The sequence below is a fragment of the Pteropus vampyrus genome, unplaced genomic scaffold (assembly GCF_000151845.1).
Source record: "Pteropus vampyrus isolate Shadow unplaced genomic scaffold, Pvam_2.0 Scaffold33, whole genome shotgun sequence".
In the NCBI taxonomy this organism is placed as follows: domain Eukaryota; kingdom Metazoa; phylum Chordata; class Mammalia; order Chiroptera; family Pteropodidae; genus Pteropus; species Pteropus vampyrus.
The window spans coordinates 9,609,990-9,619,749 of NW_011888814.1; the positions used below are offsets into that span (position 1 = coordinate 9,609,990).

Below are 9,760 nucleotides of genomic sequence, written 5' to 3' on the forward strand. Positions count from 1 at the left end.
CAGCCATTCGAGGCAGTGCTTCAGGGCTGGTGAATTCCCAGAGAACTACCCTGTGATTGTGGTAGCCACGAGCCACCTGTGGCTATTAAAATTAACTAAAATTAACTAAGATGAACAATTCAATTCCTCAGTCGCAGGAGCCGCCTTTCAAATGGCTACCGGACAGGGCAGACATGGAACATTTCCATTATCACACAAGGTTCTCTTGGAAGCGCTGCCGTAGAATTCTCGAGAATTCTTAATTGCTCTTCTCTCTTTCTCCTTCGCTCTTGCTCTTAGTCTTTCTCTCTCTCTCTCCCCCCACCCCGAAACCAAGCACAGGGATAGTTGTCTTATTATTAGTGACTTAAAATGATGCTTTTGAACACGAAGACGCTGGGTACTTTTGGTGACTAGCGCCATTCCCACTTTTTTTTCTTTTAGATCCTGGAGCTATTGTTTACTAATACATTCTTTTGTTCCTCTTTCTACTAACGCTGGACGTTACTTGGGTGGAAAGCGCGATTGCTTTCTTTTCTAGGTCTTTAAAGCCTTTGCTAAATGTTTCTGTCTGAGAGTTCCCAAAGCCAGAGTTCTAGGAGAGTTTGGCATGTCTGAACAGCTGAACCGCGAAATAATGGAGTAGGTCCGGCGGGGTGTGGGAGCAGGGCATTCTGTCAATAAAAGAGCTCCCCTCTCCGCACACATGGCCAGTTAATTGGCCATTCTGGGAAGGTACGGATAGGGAGGGGGGCTTCTGAGAATCGCCCCGGTGACAGTTAAGTGGCCTTTTGTTGACATCCTCTGCTGAACAACTTTGTTGGATTGAGCCTCTGCCTTTCCTCCACCTCCTGTGGATTTTCTGTTAGATTCATCATTTACTATTCAGGCATCATCTTTCAGTCTCTCCTTCTAATATGACTGCTTTGTGTGCTGGCCTCTGCTTTATTCTTACTATTCCCAGACCAGAAAGGGGGCTGTGCGGGGCTTTAGCAGGACCGAGAAACTGACTCCGCTGTCTGTCGAAAACTATAATAACGACTGCGGGGACCTTCCCGTCCGGCAGAAAACACACTGCTTATTCCAGCATTATGGTGACCACCTGAAGACAGAAAGGGGGATTTTCACTGAATTCCTCCTCATACCGTATATATCTATTTCCTTTGTTCCCTTCTCCGTTCTTTTCTCTTCCCCTTCTCCCCACTGCAGTTTAGATGCTGACCTAAGATGCAGCTGTGCCTAAGAGTTAATGCCTTTGAGATAATAGTATATTATATTTTGCAGGCTTTGCCAAGCCAGTTCACCCAAGTTGTCTCATCTAATACCACCCGCCCTCCCAACCCCCCCCCCAAAAAAAAACCAAAACTGTGAGGTAGGGAGGGGAGGCGTTATTAACCCCATTTGACTAATGAGTAAACCGAGACTGGGAGAGATTAGGTTAATTGCTCCAGATCTTTTAGAGGGGAAGTGAGCACCTGGTTCTCTGTCTCTAAACCCTAAATTCTTTTGATGGCGTCCACACCCCTGGGGAAAGTGTGAGTGGATGGGGAGGGAGAAGGAGAGCAAAAGGAAAGAATTAAATGAGGAGGGAGGAACGGAGTGGTTTCCTCGGGACTCCAGCTGCTCTCCTCTCTCTCCGGAGATGGAGGATTTGCTGTTCACAGGAAGCTGGCCCCGCAGTCCTCCAGGGAGGAAGGAAAGCTAAGGGCCTCGTCTTCCTCTCTCCCTCTTCCCTCTCCCCTTCCCAGGAGAGGATTTGCCTAAACGTGAGGAGGGGCGGCCCTGGCTCTCCCAAGGCCCAGCATGTGGGAGTCACACGCCTGGTCTCCCCAGACAGAGCCTAACGTGCCCATTCTCAGGCCGGGCCTGCCGGCCTTTAGGTGCTGCGCTGTGCTGAGGCCTGGGCCATGCCTGTGCGTGAGGGAGGTCCCTGAAGCTCGCCTGGTGGAAGAAGCATGCAGGGCCTCCCTGGAGGAGGCGTGGGCCCTGGGCTGTCCCCTGTGGATGGACGGACGCTCCTGGTCTGCAGTTTTATCCTGGCAGCAGCTTTGGGCCAAATGAATTTCACAGGGTGAGTGGCTGCTGCTTAGAAGGAGGGAGGACCGTTGGGAGCTAGGAGCCCACGTGTCCCAGTGGGGAGGTGGCTGTGCTGCTGGGACCTGATCGAGGCACAGAGAGTCAGGACTTTGGGTTTCATCCTGAACCTACTTCCGGCTCTAGAATCGCCCACTCTCACGCCCAAGGACAGGACATGCGGCTATGTCATTATCTCTCCCCAAACCCACAGTTCTTAATTTGGGTCTGTGCGTAAGCTTTCAGGATTCTAAGAATCCCTTGAAACCATAGATTAAATTTTTTCGTGTGTGTACTTTTTCTCTGGGGGAAGGATTCATAGCTTTCTTCAGATTCTTAAAGAAGTTAGTAACCCTTAAAAGACTACGTACCCTACCATAGGTGGGTGTGATAACAACAAACACCAGTACTATACGGCCGGCCATCTATGGATGTGATCTCTCAGCTTCCTCCAGGTGCTGCGAGGTAGATGCCCCGCAGTATCTTCAGAGTAGAGAAGAGGAGACAAAAGCTTAGAGAGCAAGTTTATCGTCCACAGTCTCAGAGCCAGTCAGGAAGGGAGCCAGCGCCATCTCAGGCATCGGACCCCAGAGGTCACACTGCGGCTTGGGACCATTGCATGAAGATCACTCGGGGTCACCGTTGGTCCCTGCGATCCCGTATCTATTTCTTTCTTCCCTCGTTCCTCTCTTTCTTACACTCTCCTTCATCTCGCATATTCCTTCCCCATCCTCTTCCTTCCTGTCTCAGCAATGGCTTCATCAGTAGCATTGACAGGTTTTAGTCAGCCCCCTGGGTGGTCTGTCCTTGGGGCTTTGAGAGATCACTGGCCCCAGGCTGAAGGGCTCGAGTGCTTCCCGGAGCTACAAGTCCTTCTGTTCAGGGGCCTTTCCGCCTCCCGTGACAAGGTGCCTCCCGGCCTTCCTGCCAGGTCCCCTTGGCAGGCCTCTTCTCCACGCTGCCTCCTCTGAGCAACACAGCCTTCCAAGGAATTCCTCTCAGCTGCTCCCTCCACCCCTCCCTGTGTCTTTCCAGAGACCAGGTTCTTCGAGTCCTGGCTAAAAATGAGAAGCAGATTTCACTCCTCAGGGATCTGGAGGGCCTGAAGCCCCAGAAGGTGAGGACTCCTCAGGGCTTGGGGACACATTCTCCCTCCCCTCACAGTGGCTTGCGTATTTGGCTCTCCCCATCCTGCTCCCCCCACCCTAAACCTGCCCTCTGATGGCTCTGCCAAAGATCACAATATTGTGGAAAAATCAACCGTGGCTCCTTTTCAAGAAGGATTAGGAACCCTTGCCCAGAAGGTCGGGTGGCTCTTGTTGGCTTTCCCCTCGGTCCTGGATGGGGGGATGCTGAGCTGACCCTGTCAGGGACTACTATGAAAACAGCTGGACCGTCCCGAAGCCACACGGGAAGTACACATGTCTCTGGGTGTGATGTCAAGCAGCTCGCAGACTGGACACATCTGTTTGTCAATTAAAGGACTGAGCTTGGCAAACCTGTGTTTTATTTGGGCTTGTCCCTGTCAGCCTGAGCATTTGTTTCCAAGAGCATTTGTCCTCTGCGAGTATTCCACAATGGAAAACATCTTCTTCGACTATTATAATAGAAGGGTTTTGTTTGAGGGCCACTGAAACAACCAGGTATATCTGGATGTGGCCCAAAGTTCTTGTTCCTATTTGTATGAGTGCCCCTGTCAACCAGAACTTGTAACACCTTATAATAATTCCGTCCACTTTATAAATTGAAAAATAGATGGGCATTCGGATGATCTGGGGATCCAGGCTAGGCCTTTCCTGCTTCTCCCGGTTTGGGGGCAGTGACGTCTCTCTCTGTGCTGACCAGGGTTCTTGTCCACGTTCACGTCCCAGAGGTCGAGCTGTCTCACCTTTAGCAACTGTTTTGGGCTTTTGGATCTGGGCAAAGTTGCCGTGTATAAGTGAGGCTGGGAGATGAAGGTGCTTGAAATTAGAAACAGAACTCGGTCTTGGAGATATTTTTTTGTGCTAGTCTTTCTCCTTGGCCTTAGGGTTTTCATTATGGAGCTGGGACCTTTTATCCATAGAAGAGAAGATTGCCTGGCTCTCCAGGACGCCTACAGGGTTGTATGTAAAGAGATGCGATCAATGTGCCTATTTTTCTTTCCTTTGTGAACAAGTTGGACTTCTGGCGTGGCCCAGCCAGGCCCAGCCTCCCTGTGGACATGAGAGTTCCTTTCTCTGAACTGAAAGATGTCAAAGCTTTTCTGGAGTCTCACGGCCTGGCTTACAGCATCATGATAAAAGACATCCAGGTGAGGTCCTGCCCCAGCACCGCAGCTGGGGTCTCACCTTCCATATGCCTTTCCGGTTTGGGCCCAACATGGAAGAAAAACCTCCAGGGCTAAAAGTGGAGAAGGGAGACAGGAGGAGAAAATAGCTCAGGCCTTTCTAAGGCACCGTGGGAGGCAGCCTGGGAGGGCTCGCTTTGCTTTCTGACTGCTCCTTCCTGTCTCGGTTGTGTCTCAGGCATCCAATACGAGGGAATTCCTTCATTCCAGAGTATGGGCCTGGCTGTGGCTTCCCTCCCCGCACCTCCACCGCGAGGCTTTTCGTATCAGGCACCTCTCCCGGGCAGGCTTCCTGAAGAGGAACAGCCCTGGGAGACATGGCCGCAGACTTGGGAGGGGCGCAGGGAGACTTCATCCCAGGAAGGCCATCTCCCCTCCCCCACCCGCTGTTGCCCCTAACAGCGTCTTTTCTGAACACTGTGGGATCCTATTTCAGTTGTTCTGTCTTCGGGGATATACCAAGGAGCCTTCTTCCTCAAGCGAGTTTTTGGGGCGCCATTCGGTTAGGCCTCCTGCGGCACCCTTCTGCAGGTGCTGTCGTGTACCTGTAGGATTGCATCCTTGGAGATTCCTTCCCGACCACGTTGGGTTGCAGCTAATCTCCTCTCGGGGCCCGGAGTGTGGGAACACAGAGTCTCCTGGGGAGCACACACACTTGACACCACATGCCAAGGGATAAACGCATTAGGCAACATTCCTTTCCCATGCAGGCGCAGGGCTGGGGCACTTAGATCCATTCAAAGACCTTTATCCTCCTCGGGCACATCTGTTTCCCCGCTCAACATGTGGGGGGTGGGCTATTTCTCTAATTAAATCCCCACAAACAGAAATGGGGAAACTCCCACAGACAAGAGAGGCCGCCACATCAAAAGAACTAGCACTCCGTTCTCACTGTAGCCCATGCCTGCATTTTGAAGTTTGCATTTCCCCGCTCCTGCTCCGCCCTGGGAACCCCACAGCATTTGGCAAACAGACAGGAAGAAGTCTCTAACATTTTTTTGTTGATTTCCGCACATCGGGAGTAGCCCCAGAGGCACCTCTGAGCCTCCTCGCTGGCTCCTTTGGAGCTGGTCGCCCTCCCGAGATCCCCAGCCCTGGATCCCTGGAGGTGGGGGAGGTGGGATGGGGGTGGGGGTGAGGGTGGTGGGGACTTTGACTCTCTCTCAGTAAAATGCCCTGGACTCTCGGCCCGAACCCAGCCAGGCGGGATTTTCACCAAGTCGCTCTATCTGCAACGCATCAAGCTCTGATTGTCAGACCTGAGATCAGATTTTGGCTTAGAGGGAGCTGGAGGTCGGGGGAGGCTACCCTGTCGAGTTGATTTGTGGTGATGATGGGGGAAGGTGTCCAGGAGGAAGAAAGCTCAGAGGCGCTAACAGCGGGGGAAGGGCTTTGTGCCACGCGGGTCATCGGCCTCCGTATTATGTTTCAGTTATTGACACGTAGGCCTGACTTCTCCCCATCTCCTGGATCTTCCCCGCCTGTTTTTGGCACAGCGTCTCCTGTGTGGTGGGCCCTCAACGATTGTCTGCTGAATGACTCTATTGGCAGGTTCTGGAAGAGCATGCCCGGAGAGGAAGACCTCAGTAATACGAGCCGGTCTTTGTCCCCAGAGCCCCCTCTCCTGAGCCCCTCAAGGTCCAGGATCATGTCCCTTATTCATCTTTATACTCCAGCACCTACCATGGAACCTGCCACCTAGTAGGGGCTTAATAAATAGTTGAATTAGTGGATGTGAGAACAAAAGAGGAGAGGGTGTGTTTGCTCGTGGCACTAGGCTGAGAGGGGGTGTGAAAAGCCTTGCCGCTGGCTATCATTTTGGCCAGAGGCACTGAAGCATTTTGAGGACAGAGTCCCCCCCCCCGCCACCCCACCTCTGCCACTATGAGAAGGATGCTTGAGATGGAAGAGGCGGGGTCGTTCGTTCCACCCACAGATACAGAGAGACAGACCTACTGTGTGCTGGGTATTGGGCAAGGTGCTGGAAATACTATGATCAGAAATCCGGTTCCTGTATCCAGGGAAGCCGGAGTGTCATGGGGGCGGGGAGCAGAGGGAGTAAATCAGTGATTACAATAGAGTGGATGGGAGCACTGATGGAGTGCAGCAGGTTGCTATGGGAGCGAGTACAAGAGGCCAGGCTAGTCGCTCTGAAAAGGCGGTAATTACGGTGTGGCTGAGGAGCGGAGTGGGGGGGGGGCACTGGGAAGGGAAGGGGGCCCCCGATTGGCGATGAGGATGATCCAGATCACAAAGGGTATCCTCTGCCGGGTGAAGAGGTCGAGATTTTATCCCGAAAACCGTGAGGGAGCCAGTGGAGGTCTCTGACATGATCGGATTTGCATTTAAGAAAAATCCCTCTGACAGTGACAATGCTGAGTTGGGGACAGGAGCAGGGAGAGACTGACAGGCGGGAAGGTGGTGAGGAAATTGCAGTGGGCCAGGCAAGAAATGATCAGATTCCGAGTGAGCTCTATTTGCATTTAATTTTTCTTCACCTCCTTGTTCTTTTCAACCCTTTCGTGTTTTTTTGTTTTTTTTTGTTTTTTTTTTCCCTTTCCCTAAGATGAGTCACCGTGGAAAAGCTTCACTTGAGCAATCAGCTCTGTGGATTTTAATGGCTTTTTTTTTTCTGATTACAAAATTAATAAATATTCATGTTAGGTAATTTGGAAAATAGGGGAAAAGCACAAAGGAGAAAACAAAAATCATCCATGCTCCCAGTATCTAGAGCAAAATACAATTTTGTGTAAATATTGCTTCGCCAATTTTCCCCTCTCTACTGAATCACTCCCATTAGCATACAAATATAGAGTTATTTCTCTCCTCTTAAAAAAAAAAAAATGCTCTGTTGATCCTTTTCCCTCACCTCCAGCCATCACCCTATTTCTCCTGTAGAGCGACCTGGAAACCTGTGTGCTTCCGGGTTATTTCCACCCACCGGCTGCTCCTTCACATGTGGATTTCCTGTTTTCTAGCTCTATCGTTGATCTCTCCTCTGTCCACTCATCCAGGATCACGGCGTTGAATACCTTCAAGCTCCTGAATACTTCCATATTTGTAGCTCCAGACAGACTCATATCTCCAACCTGAACTCCAGACTCGTACACCTGGCTCTCTAGTCAGCATTTCCACCTGGCTCCCCAGTGAGCATTTCTAATGGGCATCTCAAAGTTCCTAGGGTCCAAACTGAGCTCCCCTGGCCCCCCAAACTGCTCCACCACAGCCTTCCCATCTCAGGAAATGGCAATGCCATCCTTCTGGTCACTCAGCCAAGAAACCTGGAGTCATCCTCGACTCCTTTCTCACATCCCACGTTCAGTCCCTCAGCAAATCCCATCAGCGTGTTCTTCAAAATGTATCTTACCACATCCTATGCTACCACCTGGGCCAGCACTCCATCAGCACTCACCTGGATTATTCCAGTAACTGCTCTCCCGATTCCATCTTTGCCTCCTTATTGCCTAGTCTCAACACAGCAGCCAAAGGGGTCTTTTAAAAATATGCAAGTCTGATTATGTCACTCCTCTGCTTAAAACCCTCACTGATGTCCCAGCTCATTCAGAGTAAAAGCCAAGGCTCTACACGATCTATGTCCCTCCCCACACCACTGACCATTCTCCCCGTGATCACTTTGCTTTAGACACCTGGATGTCCTTGATCTTCCTCAAACTTGTCTGACCTACTCGTGCCTCACGGCCCTTGACTAGATTCACACTTCAGGGCCTTTGCACATGCTGGTCTTTGTAACCCAAAATGCTGTTTCTGCAGATATCTGCATGGCTTAGTCCCTCCCTGCTTTCGAAATCTTATTCATATGTCACCTTTTTACCCTACTTTAAGTTGTACCCTTCTCCGCTCTCCCCCAATTCCTTCCCTCCTCTGGCCATGTCACTTTTCTCCGTGGCACTTACTGCCTTTAATATCCTAAATCATTTACTTATTTATCTTGTTTATTGTCTCCCCTACCAGACTGTAAGCTCCACGAGGACAGGTGGTTCTGTTTTGTTGGCTGCCACAAGTCTGGTGCCCCATGTGGGCTCAACAAACATTTGTTTAAAAGAGATTTATAAGACACCCAGGTGTTGGCTGGGGTGGGGGCGGGTGGCAGCTCTGAAGAGGAGAGGAGGACAGGCAGGGAGGGGTGAGTGCGGGAGGAGGCAGGGGAAGGAGGAAGCAATGGGGAAGGGAGGACAGGCAGGGAGGGGTGAGTGCGGGAGGAGGCAGGGGAAGGAGGAAGCAATGGTGGCCAAGGCCCTGAGGGAGAGGTGGAGTCCAGCTGTACCAAGGGGGCAGGGACAAAAGGACTGGCCCCTCTGTTGGTTCTCAAGAGGAGCAGGTGTAACTGGCTTAGCCAAGTGACCATTAATGAGGACAGTCTGCCATCCCCAGTCCTACAAACACGACTTCGCTACGGAGGAATCCAGATCCCCCCGTCATGCCTTGCAGCAATTATTCCATCGGAGTCCTGGAGTCACCCCAAGAGTTACTGTTGTTGCCTTGTCACTGACACTGTCATCGTCGTCGTCATCGTCATAGCTGGTATTTACTACATGCATGGTGATGTGCCAAGCATTGTGCATGCATCGACTCCTCTATCCTCGTGAGAACGCTTTAAAAGGATACGCTAAAGTATGTGATAACGTGACCCCCATTTTACAAGGACATGGAGAAATCAGTAATTTAGTAAACTGAGGCACAGAGAAGTTAGTAATTTGCCCAAGTTCGTGACAGTGTCAGGATTTTATCTGAGACCGCCTGGCTCCTCAGAGGTTGTCGTTTGTGCGACGTTTTAACTTTGCCTTTTGGGCAGTGAAGCCACCGTTCAGCCTTGGCCTCTCAGGGGGTCCATTCTAACACCTGCAGATCTGTAGCCACCTCGCTCATCCCCCATGTAAGCATGGACTGTAGTTGCCACCAGCTGTGCCGCTGCCATTACAAACGTCAGGCCTGGAAGAGAAGGCCAGGGACATGAGGAGAGGTGACTGCTGGGGTCACAGAGCAGGCGTTAGAGCCATCTCCCCTCTCCCCGCCCGCCAATTCCATGGGCTGTGGCCATTTTATGTTTGTGGTTGGAATTCAGCCGCCTAGTACCAGTTCCTTTTAGGTGTCAACTCCTCTTTTTGGGGTCCTCAGTCTCCTCGCGTCCCCCTTCCTGGAGACGCTGTTCTTTGCTTAATGCCGCATCCTTCCTTACCCCTGTCATAAATTAATTCACACCCAGGTATTACTTTCCTGCCAGGTTATGACTTCCAGGGAGGCAAATGGCTTATTTCTGAGGGTTACTTTTTTCCCCTTTTTTTCTGTGAGAAGCCTGACAGGGCTGTAATTAGGCATTCCTCAGCCCATGGCCAGACTGCCTCCTTAGTTCTCTCTTCC

The 9,760-nt window shown here is 51.2% G+C and overlaps 1 protein-coding gene across 2 annotated transcripts in view; it reads left to right on the forward strand.

The window, feature by feature from the left end:
- The first annotated feature begins 215 nt into the window (after nucleotides 1-215).
- CPA5 (carboxypeptidase A5) overlaps nucleotides 216-9,760 on the forward strand; it is a 19,286-nt gene continuing 9,741 nt past the window's right edge. For both annotated transcript variants that reach the window (XM_011357236.2, XM_011357235.1), the window contains exons 1-4: nucleotides 216-630; nucleotides 1,839-2,050; nucleotides 3,088-3,169; nucleotides 4,211-4,345. In XM_011357236.2, coding sequence (XP_011355538.1) covers nucleotides 1,935-2,050; nucleotides 3,088-3,169; nucleotides 4,211-4,345 — 333 coding nt within the window. In that variant the 5' untranslated portion in view covers nucleotides 216-630; nucleotides 1,839-1,934. The remainder of the gene's footprint in view (nucleotides 631-1,838; nucleotides 2,051-3,087; nucleotides 3,170-4,210; nucleotides 4,346-9,760) is intronic.